Source organism: Lasiosphaeria miniovina, assembly GCF_030549165.1.
Source record: "Lasiosphaeria miniovina strain SMH2392-1A chromosome Unknown B0T26scaffold_5, whole genome shotgun sequence".
NCBI lineage: Eukaryota > Fungi > Ascomycota > Sordariomycetes > Sordariales > Lasiosphaeriaceae > Lasiosphaeria > Lasiosphaeria miniovina.
The window spans coordinates 1,405,659-1,421,668 of NW_026848224.1; the positions used below are offsets into that span (position 1 = coordinate 1,405,659).

General features: G+C 56.4%; 6 protein-coding genes across 6 annotated transcripts; 3 read left to right on the top strand and 3 right to left on the bottom strand.

Moving 5' to 3' along the window:
* Positions 1-2,569: 2,569 nt before the first annotated feature.
* B0T26DRAFT_622194 (uncharacterized protein) lies at positions 2,570-2,881 on the top strand (the record flags this gene model as incomplete). Its single annotated transcript, XM_060436094.1, has 1 exon — positions 2,570-2,881. A coding segment is annotated over one exon (312 nt), but the record flags the coding sequence as incomplete, so codon positions are not given.
* Positions 2,882-3,673: 792 nt separating this feature from the next.
* B0T26DRAFT_715255 (uncharacterized protein) lies at positions 3,674-6,980 on the bottom strand. Its single transcript, XM_060442233.1, has 3 exons — positions 5,074-6,980; positions 4,759-5,021; positions 3,674-4,693 (listed from the first exon to the last, which is right to left on the bottom strand). The coding sequence occupies exons 1-3, from the start codon at positions 6,921-6,923 to the stop codon at positions 4,104-4,106; spliced, it is 2,703 nt and encodes a 900-aa protein (XP_060294104.1). The 5' UTR covers positions 6,924-6,980; the 3' UTR covers positions 3,674-4,103.
* Positions 6,981-9,206: 2,226 nt separating this feature from the next.
* B0T26DRAFT_813087 (protein SIK1) lies at positions 9,207-11,093 on the top strand (the record flags this gene model as incomplete). Its single annotated transcript, XM_060447322.1, has 3 exons — positions 9,207-9,582; positions 9,648-10,921; positions 10,981-11,093. Exons 1-3 carry the CDS (start codon positions 9,413-9,415, stop codon positions 11,091-11,093), a joined length of 1,557 nt encoding a protein of 518 aa, XP_060294105.1. The 5' UTR covers positions 9,207-9,412.
* Positions 11,094-11,964: 871 nt separating this feature from the next.
* On the bottom strand, positions 11,965-13,468 carry B0T26DRAFT_648989 (vacuolar protein sorting-associated protein VPS4; the record flags this gene model as incomplete). Its single annotated transcript, XM_060438048.1, has 3 exons — positions 11,965-12,186; positions 12,285-12,735; positions 12,816-13,468. The coding sequence occupies 3 exons, from the start codon at positions 13,466-13,468 to the stop codon at positions 11,965-11,967; spliced, it is 1,326 nt and encodes a 441-aa protein (XP_060294106.1).
* A 669-nt stretch (positions 13,469-14,137) lies between these two features.
* On the top strand, positions 14,138-14,720 carry B0T26DRAFT_629707 (Prefoldin; the record flags this gene model as incomplete). Its single annotated transcript, XM_060436259.1, has 4 exons — positions 14,138-14,198; positions 14,255-14,325; positions 14,418-14,542; positions 14,615-14,720. Coding segments are annotated over 4 exons (363 nt in total), but the record flags the coding sequence as incomplete, so codon positions are not given.
* Positions 14,721-14,748: 28 nt separating this feature from the next.
* Positions 14,749-15,785, bottom strand: B0T26DRAFT_345204 (uncharacterized protein). Its single transcript, XM_060434515.1, has 2 exons — positions 15,654-15,785; positions 14,749-15,597 (listed from the first exon to the last, which is right to left on the bottom strand). Exons 1-2 carry the CDS (start codon positions 15,659-15,661, stop codon positions 14,967-14,969), a joined length of 639 nt encoding a protein of 212 aa, XP_060294108.1. The 5' UTR covers positions 15,662-15,785; the 3' UTR covers positions 14,749-14,966.
* Between the last annotated feature and the right edge of the window lie 225 nt (positions 15,786-16,010).

Here is a 16,010-nt window from a genome sequence, read left to right on the forward strand (position 1 = left end):
GATTGCGGATCTGTTCGAACTCGGCGGGCAGAACTTGTGTGCCAGGTGATCGCGAGATAGTGTGCTGAAATGAAGACTTTGTACTCCCTAATTAAGAACGAAGTTGGGATGACAAGGCAGGACTCCTCACCAGAGTTGGCCACATTCTGCATTTGGACCGCGGGAGGTGACGTCCAGGCTATATATATTGCTGCTGCAGACGGGCCGCCCTATTTTTGTCCGCCGCGCACCCCCACAGGCTGACCCGGTTCCTGGCAAGCCGCCCTCTCGCTTTGGGTGAAGTCCCGGCTAAGTTCGAGTACGAGAACAACGAAACGTTACCTACCAACACGCTGAAGGATTGTTCCAACGTGCAGCCTCAATCTCAGAACACCCGACACGAGAAAGCGTGTTCCATCCGGGAGATGCCCGCCCGCGAGGGGTGGTAATGGCGTGTGAGGGTTAATATAAGACAGCCAAAGTAAACACCACTATTCGAATCCTCAGTTCAGATGCAACGAAGCTGAGCTACAGCTTCTACGTAAATGTTTCAGTTGGAAGGTTACCAAACACTTGCTACCGGCGGAAACAAACCAACAAGCAACAAAATGCCAAGTGATCTGGCGAGGGCTGCAAATCAAGATACGTGACGGCAAGAATTCGGGGAAACAAAACCAGGAAGACGAGGCCAAGTGGCACAGCATAAGATATGAAGAAAAAGAGAGTGGCTCTGTTCATGCTTATGAAATGTATCACGGCACTGGCAGCAATTCACTGGCCCTCTTGTGGTAGGCTGAACTTTCTTGGCATAACTATTGGTATCTTGGTGCCTGGACAGTTCAATACCCGGGCATCTGTACAGGGATAAACAGCACGGAGACAAAACAGCACGCAGACAAAACAGTACGGAGACAAAACAGCTTGTTGCTCCATCTATTAATACAGCATTCTAGCTGCGAATCTTGGGCAGAACGTCGCAGATGATTCTCTCGGAAAGCCTGCACAGTCCGGCTCCCACGTCTTCAACCCTGAATAGCGATTTAGAACCCCCTCGCGTGTAAGTCGTTGCGGCTGAATGAAAGCCAGCCAGGCAAGGGCACAGTTGGGCCGCTGTTTTGGCTCAGGACGGACCATCCGATGTTTCCGCCCCGCCTCCGCCCTCGCCCACTGTTGCCTCACCATCTCCCTCTGCCACTGGCGGCGGCGTTGGCGCAAGCATCACAAGGATCCGCGATGATGATGTAGTTGATGGTCGTACGTGCGGGTGGGAAGACACAAAATGTAGGCTCCGGTGTGCCTGGGATAGTCCGGAGCCTGGGATAGTCCGGCGGCCGCATATGTGTTTCACCTCGAGGGCGACATGGCCACATCGGGAGAAGATATAGTAAAATCCACAGTTACAGCGTGAGCGGCTGGCCGCGAGCCTACGATCCAGTTCCTGATAGGCTAGGAGGCGAGGGAGAACGCGAGGCGTCTAGGCTGACATATTAGGCTGTGGAGAAGAGATTTGTTTTAGGCGAGGTTTCGCTGACGATTTTTGCAGCAGAGAATTGGCTTTGGGAGATAGGATGGCAACCGGGAGAAGCGTTTTGAGGAGCAGCCGGTAATGAAAGTCGGAGTATGGTTGGATGACGACAGTGAGCAGTGAGGTTGGTGATGAGGACTTGATGATGATAGAATGGTCGCTATGGGCGAGCTTTTATGCCCGCCACGGTATCCCTCTCTATGAATCGGCAACTGCGCCTCTTGCCCGAGCTTCCACGCGGGCTGAAACACACAAAGCCATGTCATCAAAACGATGACACGTCCAGCAGGCGGCTTCGGGCCCGAGAGGGGCGCCATGTTCACCGCCTCCCTGGCTTTGCAGGCTCTAATAGTCCCTGCGCACCGATTGATCACAAATCTGGGTCGGCGGATCTCGCCATGGCGATTAACCTGGCCCCTGAGGTGCGCGTATGGGGGAACAACCACTTTCGATTTTGTGGGTAAGCGACAAAGATACCTGAACCAGCCAGCCGCTTCGTTTTATGCAAAGTCATCTGTTACCTGTTATGTTGATTGACTTGATAGACGAGACGAAACATCGCCGGCTGGGGAGCGCGGCGGCGTGGGGTCCACCGCTCTCTTTGTTGTTTGACTCCGGGGGCGACTTGCGCCGGAAGAGGTAACGGCTGAATCGCACTGCGCGGCGCGGCTCTTTCATTCTCTTTGACATGCAAGAAAGCACCCACGAGGGTCTCCCGTCTTCCCTCTGCCGCCCGAGTTTCTCAACTGCCTCACGTCTTGAGACGGAAACACAGCATGGAGCAAGCCGAATTTCGCTTTTTTGGATTCAAGGAAAAAGATCGGCGGCACTATCCTGTCGATCTCGAGAGACGCCGGCGGCGATGCCAGACCCTACGTGCACTTCGCAAGCGCCGACAGCTATGGGCTGTCCTTAGACATGGAGACGGTGGCGCGTGACCAGCTAGTTGAGCTGGGCCGCCTCGCTCCCTGGGTCGACATGGTCACGACGCCGCCGTCGACTCGCTCGGAGAAGCTAGTCTTCAAGTACTACTCTGACACGGACGGCATTCCGAGGGTGTGGTTAGAGGTGCAGTGGCTGGTCCGGCTGTCGGGGCACCCGCACGTTGTGCCCATCCGGCACCTGGTCGTCGAAGAGGGCCCAGGACGCGGCGTTGTGGGCTTCACCGTGCCCTTCCTCCCCGGTGGATCGCTCGAGGCGAGCAGGACTACACGGCCCTTCAAGCTCAAGTGGGCCAAGCAGCTCATGCAGGTTGTCAACGACCTCAATCTGCAGCACGGCATAGCGCACACTGACGTACGCCTCCGAAACATAATGGTCGACCCCGCTACCGACAACCTCGTTCTCATCGACTTTGGCACAGCCGCCAGGTGTGGAAATATTTCTCAGCGAGGCATGTACATTCCGCCCAATTTTGAGTATAAATACGACCTGGCCCTTGATGAGGCGGCGTTCACGAGGATAGACGGATCACCTCCTGCCGAGTGGAGGCCAGGCCAGGCCCTCGCAGCAGCGCTAGAGAGAGAAGAGGAAGAAGAAGAAGAAGAAGAGCCAAACGATCTGGCCATGCAGGGCAACCATGATGTCGCTTCCGTCATCGTGCTCGTTGAGGAGTTGGTGACACGCAGCCCGACCGGCACGGAGTGGGTCACCACCGACCTCCATTGCGACCACTTGAACGGCCAGGGAACCGAGGGGCTCCTGCAGCGGAGGTCGTGGATCGCGGATCCCGACGCGCTCCTCGACCACCCGGCCGAAGACTACCGCGTGGCGCTCGTCGAGTGGCTGGCCCGCCGCCGCGCCGACCCGAGACACTACCACGGCCACGCCGACGCCGCCCCGCAGGCCTTTGACTTTCCCGACCACATGCCCATGCCCACCGCCGAAGAGGTGCGAGACCTCGTCAACAAACAGGAGATGCCGTGCTGGAATTTTCTGCGCGGCGACGCTGTCCGTACCGGCCGTGCCGTCGTCGACTGGGTGCGCCCGGCCGCTGTCGCTCTAGACCGCTCGCGCACGCTCCTGGCCACGGGCGAGTACTTGGACGACGACACGGCCAAGGAGAAGTAGGGCCCGGAACAGGAGGCAAGGAGAGCGGCCAAGGGAGAGAAGGTGGCGAATAATCAGCGCCGCGTGCGGAAGCGGCGGTCCCCAAGGGTGGCAGCATTGTTGAAGAAAGGGGCCAGAAGTGAATTTTCTGTCTTTTATTACACCGTAGCTAGTTATCTAGATTGAAAATGAGAATTGCCTCACCGTATCCTTGGAGCTACCTTCCTTGGAGCGGCCTTGTTCCTACCGGGCTAGGTATGGCTGGGTGATCCTAGTATTGGAACGCAGGTAGCCCAGAACTGCTGCCTCGCGAAAAGTTGCCATTTGATGCTTCCACGCTTTGTGCTTTCCCTGATCATGCCCTGAGCAGCGCCTGAGCAAGGTTCGGTGAAGGTGACTGGGGACTGGTGAGGGCAACTTTAGAACAGGGTAAAGCAACAGCCTTTGTATAGAACGTGACTCTCGGGACCTATCCAACCAATATTCCAAGGGAAGCAGCGGAAAGAGATAGAAATCTAACATTTTCCCATCACAAAAATTTTCAGCCGAGTCACACCCAATCGTGACTGCCCATTGTCCCCCCCATGGCGCCGCCCATGGTGCCGCCCATGGTGCCGCCCAAGGTGTAGTCGAAAAGGGCGTAGTTCCCGGCCGACGTCGTCGGGAGAAACGACTCTTCGACAAACCCAGAATCCTCGTTCTGCGGAACCTCAAGCTGCTGGGCATCAAACAGGCCGTTCATGTCCTGGGGAATCCAGTTATAGTTCGCGGTTGCCTCGGCTGGCATGGCCTCGTATATGGGCTGTCTGGGGATGTAGGCGTTTGGCCCGAGCGGCATCTCGCGCCTGACTTCTGGGGACAGAATCGAGGTCTCGCTGAAAGACATGCTTGAGCCGGCTCGACGCGGCACGTCGCTTCCGGTATCCTCCCAGGCCTTGAACGCTCTTTGGAGGGACTCTTCAATGATGTTCGGGATGCTGTCCATGCTCAGCGTCTCGTGCGACTGGATGAATCGTCCGGCGTGCTCCTCGGCCGTCCGGCGGAAGAGTTGGGGCAGCTGGGTCAGCAAAAAGTGCTGCAGCCCGAGGTTGTTCTTGGACTCGGACGATATGGGCCCCAAATCCTCGGTAAATTCAGGATCTGGCCTCATATCAGCGATCTAGTCCCGCATTAGGCGATTTCATCATACTTATGAGCTTACTCACAAGGCGAGGGCACGGTGTCCACGTGCGGGAAGAGGAGCCGGTAGATTTCTGCCCACTTTTCCTCGTCGCTCTGCCGCCGAGCTGTGTGTTTTCTAGACTTGAGCTGTTTCTCCTGGAATGCCGTGATGTCTCCAGGCGGCTGCACGTCGAGAACCTCGCAGCCCTCGAGCTGCATCTCGTGCGCAGCCAAACCCCTCGCGTCATTGAACGTTTCTTTGCACCTCGGGCAATGGACTTTGTGATGTCTCCGGTAGAGGTGTTCTCTGGTAACACAGTCAGCTCTGCCAAGCGTGGCAAATGTGCGCAAAAACTTACTTCAGCCTCGAAATCGTTGGCCATGCCTTCACCGCACAGACCTCGTGGTCTGAGAGGTTGTACACCCGCGGGTTGTGCTTGCGGTAGGGGCACGCAAACCTTTTGGGCGTGGCCAAACTGTACTTGGACAAGGAGGAATTCGGGCGATGTCGATCCATCTCGTCATCGTCATCCTCGTCGTCCTCGATCGGGGGGCGGGCAGGTGGCCGAAGGCCTCTTCCAGTGGCTTGCCGCGAGTAAGACGTCTTCCGAATTCGGCCTGCAGATTCCCCGCTCGCGGGCGAGTTTCCGTTCGAACCGCCTGCACAAGATTTGATCATCGCATCCCAGTCGCGGTTGTACTGAACCCATATCCTCTTCATTTCTCTGTCGATGTTCTGCTGGAACGTCCGGGTCCAAGACTTTAGGGCCACCGACCTCCCATCAAACCCTAGCCAGCAGTCTGGCTCAGACAGGCTATCGTCCGACATGAGTTCGCTCGCACTATCGTCGAGACCGTGGGAGCCATCAGCTGTGGCCGTCGACGTTATGCTCGATCCTGAGTGGGATCTGGCCGAGGACGATTCGCTCGGCTTAGCGACTACGAGCCAATCTTCGCGCGCATTGGTGCTGGCTAGAGTCGAGTGGGAAAGAGCCGACGAGAGGGGCCGCAGATTGAATTCTCGCTCCGCGGCCTCTTTACGTGTGATCAACGGGGTTTCGTGGGAGCGAATCGCCAACGAAGTCCGGGGTCTCGCAATCTCCGGCTTATCATTCGCCCCCCAGCCAGTTTCCGAGCTCGAGATAGAAAGATGACGGTCGCTGTCGACCCGGCGAAGTGAATTACCCTTTGCCGAGCGCCACGGTCCATCGGCTAAAGCGCCACCTCCCTGACCAGGATCCGTAGAACCATGCGATGACGCCTGTGGTTTCTGCTCTGATTCTTTGACTCTCACCAAGACCTTGGAGACAGACCCGCCGGGCCGGGGGTGTCCACCAGCGGCGAGAGACGAAAACGATGGCGAAGAGGATCGGTGAGGGAAGGATAAACGCGGGGTCGACTGTTGGAGGTCGCTCAGTGTTGGCTCGGCCACTTCGGACGGCAAAACCGGTATTGGCGAGGTAGTCTGATTTTCAGACATGGCCTGAGCCGACTCTGGTCTTGGGCTGGGAGTTGGACGCGGGGTTGATGTACGTGTGGTGTCAAATGGGCACGAAGACAGAGCTTCAGTCATGTCGGTTGCAGGTTCGTTCCTACTGACTTGAGCCATATTGTAGGCCTTGGTTGCTACTACGTTTGAATCCCTGCCGGAATTTGGGAAGAACTCCAACAAGTCCTGCAAGCATGAAGGGCCGTCATCGTCCAGGAGAGTCCGTGATCGTCCAGTGCCCTCTGCATCCCAAGTAAAAGATAACCTTGCTTGTTGCCCGGCTTCTGCCTTTTGAACGAGGAGGATCCACGCATCCCTGATCCTTGGCTGACTTAGTAACCCTTGGATAACATAGGTATGCTGCCATTGGCTCATATCATCTCCTTCGTCGTAGTGCCGGCCCACGTGGTCAATGTAATCCATCCGCGACTGCACATATTCACCACAGAATCCGCAGCCCCATGCCTGGCGCATGGCGGAGTTGTGGACGACGCCTCTCAGATCAGGAGGAGTTTCAAGACCATGTTTGTCTTGGCGGTGGGATGTCAGCAGAACCACCCGCGAGAAGACCAGAGTACAGTCGCTGCAGGCATATCTTTCCGGCTTGTCGTGGGAATCCAGTTCGTGGATCTTCCACTCAGCCTTGGACTCGAAAGAAGCATCGCAGAATGTGCAAAAGTAACGACGTGCATTTCCTGAGCTGTCTTTGCGCTTCGTCATCGGGCTCAGAGGAGTGATGGGCGAGACGGTATCCGAGTCGGCCGAGGACTGGCGGACCACCGAGAAACGCGACAAGGCGGTCGAGGCAGTCGAGGTCGGCCGCTGCCCGGTCGAGGAGAAGATGCTGGATGCCACCGACGCCCTGCTCCAAGACGACGCGAACGAAGCCTGTGAGTCGCGGATGGGGGACACAGTCGGGTTTGACCTCTCCCGAGCAATGGCACCCACCCCCTTGAAGTTGAGAGGCTGGAGGCCTTCCGAGTCTAGCGGATGGCCGAGGGTCGAGACGCTCTCACTACCAACATTCTCAGGCTCAGCAGAGATAGTGCCGACACTGCTGACAGAGGAGTCGGATGAGGCGCCATGAGGACCCGGCCGGGCATCTTGGCGATCCATCGCGGCGGCACCCGAAACTGGAACGGGTCAGTAGAATGGTCTTCGGGCTCTGGATGGATGGCATGAAACTTTGACGGACGAGGTTACCGGGGCGGACGAAATGCGGTTGTTCTACCTTGGTACTAATAGCAATTAATAGCTGGTGCCTGTGCCGTAAGGCAAGGTAGTCCGTGCCTGGTGGATATTGGATGGCAGCCAAGAGAACTGCCCCGGCACGAGGACAGGTGCGGAGGTTGGACCCGTCGTCGTCGGTTGGATGCAAAACCCCACCAGCAGCGCCCTTGCAGCGTTTAAAAAAGACGGTGAGTTAGTTGGGACAGGCAAGGCAATGCTGAAGGCAACTTGAGACACTGGGTGGCTGTGGGAAACTGGCGTGGAGCGCTGGGCTGCAGACGAGAGGGAGAATGGCGCCGCGTCATAAGCCCCAATGCAGATGCAGTCTTTTTACGCCATCGCAGGCAGTGAATTTTATGGCGTTGGGGAAGATGGTGTCCTTGAGAAGGCTGTCAATCGGCGAACCAGCCCCCGCCCCGTCTGCGTCCACCACCCCCGTCGCAGCTGCGCACAACTCGAAAGGGGCTAATGGGCTTACTGTCCACGGCACATTTATTTCTCGACCCCACCGATGAATGCGGAAAGCCGTCACAGGACTGGAAGATTGGGTGACCTAAGAGCCACCATACCCGTTTCCGATTGGCCAGTCGTGTGGTTTCAAGCCGCTGGGAAGCGCCCTGACAATTCCAAGAGGATGGGTCCGCACAGCCTTTCCGGTGGGACGGCGACGGACCACGGCCGTCCTCGCCCTCGCACCTGGAACGGACCTGAAGATGGGGGGCAATTAGCCCCCAACCAAGGAAATGGGCGAGTTGGTCCATTTGTGCCGAACGGCGTGGTCTCTTGCCCGTATTTGGGCATCGCCCGATCCCAAGCTGCCATTGCGCGCCATCAGCTGAACGGCACGGCGTGAGCAAGAGCGACCTCAGGGGCCGAGTCGCACAGGTAGCGCGCACTTGCGCCGCGTGCCTGCTGCCCGTTGGGGTCTCTGTAGGAGTGGGGGAGAGTCGCTTCACCAGGTCTCCCGTCGGCTGGAAGACTGACCGGCTTCAACGTCTTTGAGTTGCTAGACTGCAATCTATTTACGCGGGAAAACGGAACATCTCGGTCATGATGCTGCTGATTGGGCACCGGCATGGAGATTATGCCTCGATTCGGATAGTATGCGAGCCACTCTTGGGGCAGAAAGGGCGGTGGGAAACGACCCCCAAATGCGAGATCCGTAGGGCTGAGGGAGTTCCCGGTCGTGCTTACCTTACCTACGTAGGTGGTACAGCTTCTGCCTGCACGTTACGAATCTCCGCGTATGGACTGATAGGCTCTCGCGTCGAGGCCGGGAATGGCGGCATGGCTGGATATTCAGTGCCAGGCCAGGTCCAGGTCTAGTATTACCTTCCTAGGAAGGTAATACCTTACGAACCGAGCTAACCCATTTTCAAGCCATGCAAAAATCTGCTGTTCAGCCAGGAATGGATGGCACGTAATTAACACGGAACTCCATCAAGGCTGTGAAGCAATAAGGGAGAATAAGTTCCGAAGCGGCCTGCAAAAATGTGTAGATGAAAAGCCTGAGTGCAATCTTGACAATTTCGTTTTGCTTTGGTACCTACGAGCTTGAAAGTCTCTTCACAGTTCGAGGTGGCAGTGCGAACGGAGAACCTTCGTACTCCGTACTTGCGGGGGAATCAGGACTTGGAAGGTGCGGGGACTGCGCCAGGGTATTTGTTGCCTGACACGCCAGGCTTCAAATTCTAACAGGCCACTCCTGCCTGTCCGCCAGAGAGCCCCAGCCACAAAGCCCCAATACAATGCCCCAGCCACAAACCCCAAGACCCGCACCAAACCCCACCTTGGCATGGTCCGTGCCCAAGCTCTGGGCGAAAATTTCGAACTTTGGTGGCCAGAGAGGAAGAAAAAATTACCAAGCTCGAACTTGACGTTGACGATCGAGGCATTCGACGCGCAAGGTACACACCCCGCCAGCGCATTGTGAGAATTACTTATTTCCCCCACATTGCTGTCGACTACACGCCAGCAAGATGACGACAATCAATTTCCTCCTCTACGAAAGCGCGGTGGGCTTCTCCCTCTTCGAGGTCGTCCACCAGGCCGACACGGTCGGCTTGGAATTGCCCGAGGTCAAGGATGCCATGAAGACCCTGGACAAGTTTGGCAAGATGGTGCAATTGCGCAGTTTCAACCCGTGGAGGTAGGTGTTTGGCAGCTGGGATGTGACTCTCTCCCTGCTCAATTGAAGCGTACTGACCGCCCTAGCTCTGCGGCGCACGGCCTTGAATCTATCAACATGATTTCCGAAGGCATCATGCCCGAGCACCTGAAGCAGACTCTGGAACTCAACCTCCCTAAGACGAGCGGCAAGAAGAGCAAGATTGTTCTCGGAGTCGTCGACAAGAGACTGGCAGGCGAGATCAGCTCGACATTCCCCGGAGTTCACTGCGAGGCCGCCGACACGTCCGAAGTTGTCGCCGCTCTCCTCCGCGGCATCCGCGCTCACGCCAGCAAGTTGCTCAAGGGCCTACAAGACGGCGATATTAACCGTGCTCAGCTTGGCCTCGGTCACGCCTACTCCCGAGCGAAGGTGAAGTTCAGCGTCCACAAGAACGACAACCACATCATCCAGGGCATCGCGACCCTCGACGCGCTCGACAAGGGCATCAACCAGGGCGCCATGCGTGTCCGGGAGTGGTACGGCTGGCACTTCCCCGAACTTATTCGTATTGTGTCGGACAACGGGACCTACGCCAAGATGGTCATCGCTGTTGGCGACAAGAAGACGCTCACGGATGCGAGCGTCGATGACCTCGCCAACATTCTCGGTCAGGACCAGGAGAAAGCCGAGGCTGTTGTACAGGCTGCCAAGGTGTCTATGGGGCAGGATATTGCCGACGCCGATTTGCACATGGTGATGGACTTGGCCCGTAACGTCTCTAAGATGGCCGATTACAGGCGCATCCTCTCGGGATCCCTCGACAAGAAGATGAGCGATGTCGCTCCCAACCTCCAGGTCATTCTCGGCACATCCGTCGCGGCCAGATTGATCTCACACGCGGGGTCCCTGACCAACCTTGCCAAGTACCCGGCCTCGACCGTCCAGATCCTGGGCGCCGAGAAGGCGCTCTTCCGCGCTCTCAAGACAAAAGGTGCCACCCCCAAGTATGGCCTTCTCTACCAGAGCACGTTCATTGGCCGTGCCGGGCCCAAGGTCAAGGGCCGCATTTCGCGCTATCTGGCCAACAAGTGTTCGATCGCGAGTCGTATCGACAACTTTTCCGAACACCCGACCAAGCATTTCGGCGAGGTTATGCGCGAGCAGCTGGAGCAACGACTCGAGTGGCACGCCAAGGGCACCAAGCCCATGAAGAACTCGGATGCCATGGAGAAGGCCATCAAGAATGTTCTGCGCGACGAGGGCGACCTCGACATCGACATGGAGCAGATTGAGCACCACGCCCCGGTGTCGTCGACACTAGGCAAGAAAGAGAAGAAGGACAAGGACAAGAAGGACAAGAAGGACAAGAAGCGCAAGAGTCTTGCCGCGGAGGAGGTCACAGAAGAGGCGGAGGAGAAGAGCGACAAGGAGAAGAAGGACAAGAAGGACAAGAAGGACAAGAAGGACAAGAAGGACAAGAAGGACAAGAAGGACAAGAAGCGGAAGAGCCTTGGCGGCGAGGATGTCGAGATGGTGGACGTCAAAGCTGACGGGGAGAAGGAGAAAAAGAAGAGGAAGTCTATGTAACCGAGCATGGATTTTTACATGTTCTTCTTCTTTGTTCCTTTGGCCGGTCTTCATCTTCTGGGCGTTTATTTCTGGGTAGGGTCTGGTAAAATGGAGTTTGGGGATATGGCTGAGAGATGCCTGCTTGTCCAAGTTTCTTTGGACTGTATCATACCATTGCCCGCAAAGCCAGGGCAGTGGAGATGGAAAAGAAGCTTCGAATATAAAATCCAGTCCCAAAGAAATTTCATTTTCGGGGTGGTGCGTTCTTGCCATTTCCCACGAGCCACGTCGATGTGGCATCTTCTGGTGCTGGTAATGGGCCTGGAGAGACGTGAAAACGGTGAGGATTCACATAATGTAACTGGACACCATGCGGCAATTGGCCTCTGCTTATCATTTCTCTCTGGGTATCTCGACTTCCAAGCATTGCACTAGATACATAACTGTTTAACGCTAGATTCCGTAATAGTATGACATGGCCAGATTATCCGTCACTTTGAACGCTACATAGGTGGGATAACTACTACCGTGGTTGTTGGGGACGGTTTTTGAGAGAGTTCTAATTACAAAACGCCACGCGCCAGCTCCGGAGAGAGAAAAAGAGAATTCACTTTCCCGTCCCGGAAACCAATGTCCTCCCGCCTCGTCCAGATTACAAGTCGGCCGGCCCATGTGGGTGGATATAGAGAAAAGTACATCAAGTCTGCCATATAATCTGTGTTTACGGCACGGGGCATACCTAGCCGCAGGTCGTATTTGTTGAGGGAAACATGCCCGGCTGATTTGGGGGTTTCCAGTTATAAAACTTGGCCCTTGGAAATACTCCTGCTCCGTAGGAAATGGGGGGACAGGTTATGCGCCCTCGCTACCAAACTCGTGGGTCCATTCCTCGTTGCGCTTGAGATCGACATCCGACACGGTCGGCCGGCTCGACTTGATGGCCTTGATGAAGTCCTTCCTCTCCACGTACGGCTCGAGCAGCTCCTCCGATGGCACGCTCTCCCACCCCATCTCAATCGCGTCCGGGTCGCCCGGTGAGCACGGTGTTAACATCTCCTTGTCTTCGTGGGTCACCTGTGCCGAGAATGGGTCAGTGATCTGCCTCTAACGGTCGGTAATAACCGGATAGAGAAAGGAGCCGGCGGGTAGAGGAGGGGGTTGAAAAGCATTACCTTCTTGAAATGCGTCGCCTGCTGGATCTTGCGCACGGGCTGCATCAGCGCATCCTGCACCACAATGGCAATATCCGAGCCAGAGTAGCCTTCGGCTTGTACGGCCAGCTCGCGGAAGTCTTCGGGCTGGAGGGCCGTTTTTGTGTCGCCCACGGCCAGCTTGAACATGGTTGTCCGCGCTGCCAGATCGGGCAGGCTGATGTGCACTCTCCTCTGGAACCGGCGCCTGATGGCGGCGTCCAGCTGCCAGGGAATGTTTGTCGCGCCGAGGATCAGCACGCCCTTGCTGTCCTTGCCCACGCCGTCCATCTGCACTAGCATTTCCGTCTTTATCCTCCGCGACGCCTCGGACTCGCCCTCGCCTCGGGGGCCGCACAGCGCGTCGATCTCGTCGATGAAGATGATGGACGGCTTGTTTTCTCGCGCCATGGCAAAGAGCTGCTTAACTAACCTGTAGACATGAAGCAGTTGTCAGTGCACCGTTTGAGAGCGTAGGAGAAACAGTAAAGACCATAGACGCCGTAGACATACCGTTCACTCTCTCCCATCCACTTGCTTACCAGATCCGAACTGCTCACGCTAAAGAATGTGCTCTTGGCCTCCGTCGCGACGGCCTTAGCGAGGTAACTCTTTCCGGTTCCCGGCGGGCCGTACAGCAGGATGCCCTTCCAAGGCTGCCGCTTGCCGTGGAACAGATGTGGGAACTTGATGGGGAGCAGGACGGCCTCCTTGAGCGCCTCCTTGGCGCCCTCGAGGCCGGCCACGTCATCCCACTTGATGTTGGGGCGGTCCTGCAGGATGGCGCCGGCCAGCGCGTTGCGAAGCTTCTTACTGTCCTCGTCGAGCGTCTCGCCGCCGGCCGCCGCGCCCTCGTCGCCGTCCTTGCCCTTGCCCGTCCCGCCCGTCGACGTGCCGTTGGCGCCCAGCATGCCGGGCTTCTTGCGCTTGCCGTCCGCGTCCGCCAGGTGCGACTTGAGCTTCTCCGCCCGGTCCATGTACTCGCCCGTCTTGGCCCGGATCATCTCCTTGGACTTGGGGTTCTTCTCCCACTTGAGCGCCAGCATGAACAACTCGAGCGACTGGTAGTACATCTGGTACGCCTTCTCGTACTGGGCCGCGTTGTCGGCCTCGATGGCCTTACGCACCTGCTCGATCGCGCGGCCGAGGAAGTCGGTGTTCGACATGGTTGCGGTGGCGGCGGCAGTGGCAGTGGCACTAGGTGCAGGGGTTTCAGTTCGCAAGCCGCCGACGCCGTTGTGTCTGGTCGATTCGGTCTGCCGTGCGACGGGAACCGCCCGCCGTGTCGAGGCTGCTGTTTATCGGTTTGCCGTCGGCGATCGGAAGGGCAAGTTCTAATAAAAGCTTTGGCCGGGCCGCAATATTTTCGTCTTAATACCAGGCACGGAGCTTGGTTGAAATCCGGACAATTTTCTCAAGATTGTCATCACCGGCACAGTTGGTGAGGGCAGAAGACAGACAGAAACTTGGCAACTGAAGAATACGCCGCCTGTCTGTTCGTTCGTGTTGACCTGGAAGCGCTGGCGCGGGGTCGTCCTTCCCGTCCTTGTTGACGCCACAGCGGCCGGCCTGGTGGGGTGGGGTTCTGTAAGTTGTTAGTGTTTTGTATGTATCACCCGCTATTCTACTAACATTTGGGCTCCACGCAATTCGGGCGTGAGCGTCACTGCGCAAATGCCTGCCTAGCGGCTAGCCTCCTAGCTTGCCCGACTGGAGGCCGAGATAGCTACACCGTTTTCGAGTTTTCTTACACAGATCCGAACGTCCTGCCCAGACGTCTTCCGCCAGTATTTCTGATCATCCCAAGAGAGCTTCCACCACTCTCCTAACTTTCCATGGCCGAAGTTCAGGCACGGCTGCAAAGCCTGTCTGAAGACTTCACAAAGCTGCAAAAAGGTATTTTGAGTCTTATTCCATGCATCTTCGCGCTTGGCCACTGACACGTACCGTAGACCTACAGGAATCCGTGCTGTCCAGGCAAAAGTTAGAAGCCCAGAAGCAGGAGAATCTTGGAGTGCAAAGGGTTTGTTACCCCCTCCCCCCCCTTCTGCAACATTGCGTGAGCCCTCTGCCAAAGGAACCCGTGCAATTTTTACTAAACCGTCGCCCTGACAGGAGTTTGTAAAGCTGAAAGACGATGAGACGATATACAAGCTCATCGGCCCCATTCTGCTTAAACAAGACAAAGCGGATGCCGAGAGCACGGTCAATGGACGGCTAGAGTTCATCGGCAAGGAAATGTAGGTCCACGCCCGTCACATAAGCATCCACGGGCAAGCAGTTGGCAAACTAACTGCTCCCCTCCTTCAAAGACAGCGGCTGGAGACACAGATCAAGGAAACCCAAGTCAAGATCGAGAAGAAGAAGGGCGAGATTATCCAGCTCCAGACGAGTGCGCAAGCCGCTAGCGGGCAACAGCAGCAGGCAGTGGCAGCATGATGCGTTAATTCCTAGGATACGTAATGTCGTTTGCCCCCCAAAACAAGAAGTAATCTCTTGGAAAATGTTCCAAGAAAGATTTGGTCGTGGAGATGTGTCATTAAAATGCGGATAACCTATATTGCTAACAATGAAAATATACCCCCAAACGCCGCGCTCTACGCCCAGAATGGAGATTATAATGATATTGTACAGTTATGACCCTCGATTCGTGGCATCCCTTCCTCAGTTGATGGCCATGATGGTGAATCCCCACGGCAGCCCCATATTTTTGCATGGCCGTTCCGAGGCAACATTGTCGCTGAGGAAGTCCTCGGTGACGAAGTTCGCCGACGGAACCTCGTTGTGGGCAGTCTCCCGCTCCTCGACCACGGCCGCCAGAAAGTCCACCATGACACTCCTGGTATAGCATGAGCTAAACAAGGAGGTGCCCCCAACCTGCTCCAGCATACTTCGTCGCTGCTCGCTCTCGGCAAACAGCTGGAGTTCTCTCGAGAATAACCTGGGCGTCAGGTCTGCCGATGCCGAAGCAAGTCGCCGGAAGACCAAGGCCATGCCGGCTACAGCCTGAACAAGCAAGCAGGCCTTGTCGTGGTCGTCGAGTCCGGCCAGGATGCGTAGGGACTTGTCCGTGACAAAGGCACGGGAATCGGTATCGAAGATGGAGTTTAAAATCCGCTCCAGACCAGACGGGCCTGAGAGAACTCCCTGCCTGTCGTCGATAGCGAACGTGTCGTTGAACTTGGCAAGGCACTGGCTCAGAAGACCAAACAAGCTGGCCTCTTGTGGAACATACAGCCGGCCTAACTCAGAGACCATGTAGTCCATACACGCCTCAATGCTTGCTATGTCGTAACTTCGGATCAGTATTCTGTGCCCCACGGATGTTATTCGGGCCTGCTTTTTTTTTACCTTGACATTTCTGGTTTATGGAGGTGTCCTGTGAACTAACAGAAGAAGGCATATTTGCGGTGGAGGCGTTTGAGCTAGGATGGATATCCGGGTTTTAAAAACAGCGTACATCAAAGATAGCAGGTAATTCCAGAGGTGCTGGGAAAAAAAGTGACACAGAACAGAAAAGACACAGAACAGAAAAGACCCAAGATATCTTGGTGCGCCAGCAGGCGCATTTAATAGCTGAAATTTTGGCTCGCCCATTGTTCGCCCCATGGCTCGCTTTCCAGCCTTGTCTTGCCTTTTTGCCCAATTACACGGCCGAACGCAAGCCAGGGCTGGAGGCTGGGAAGGCTTCACGGCTAGGCCAATAGG

Coding starts and splice junctions, on each gene's coding strand:
- B0T26DRAFT_715255 (XM_060442233.1), bottom strand. CDS start 6,923: ATGACGAAGCGCAAAGACAGCTCAGGAAATGCACGTCGTTACTTTTGC. Junction 5,022..5,073: donor CCAACGATTTCGAGGCTGAA/GTAAGTTTTTGC, acceptor CTGTGTTACCAG/AGAACACCTCTACCGGAGAC. Junction 4,694..4,758: donor GGACACCGTGCCCTCGCCTT/GTGAGTAAGCTC, acceptor ATATGAGGCCAG/ATCCTGAATTTACCGAGGAT.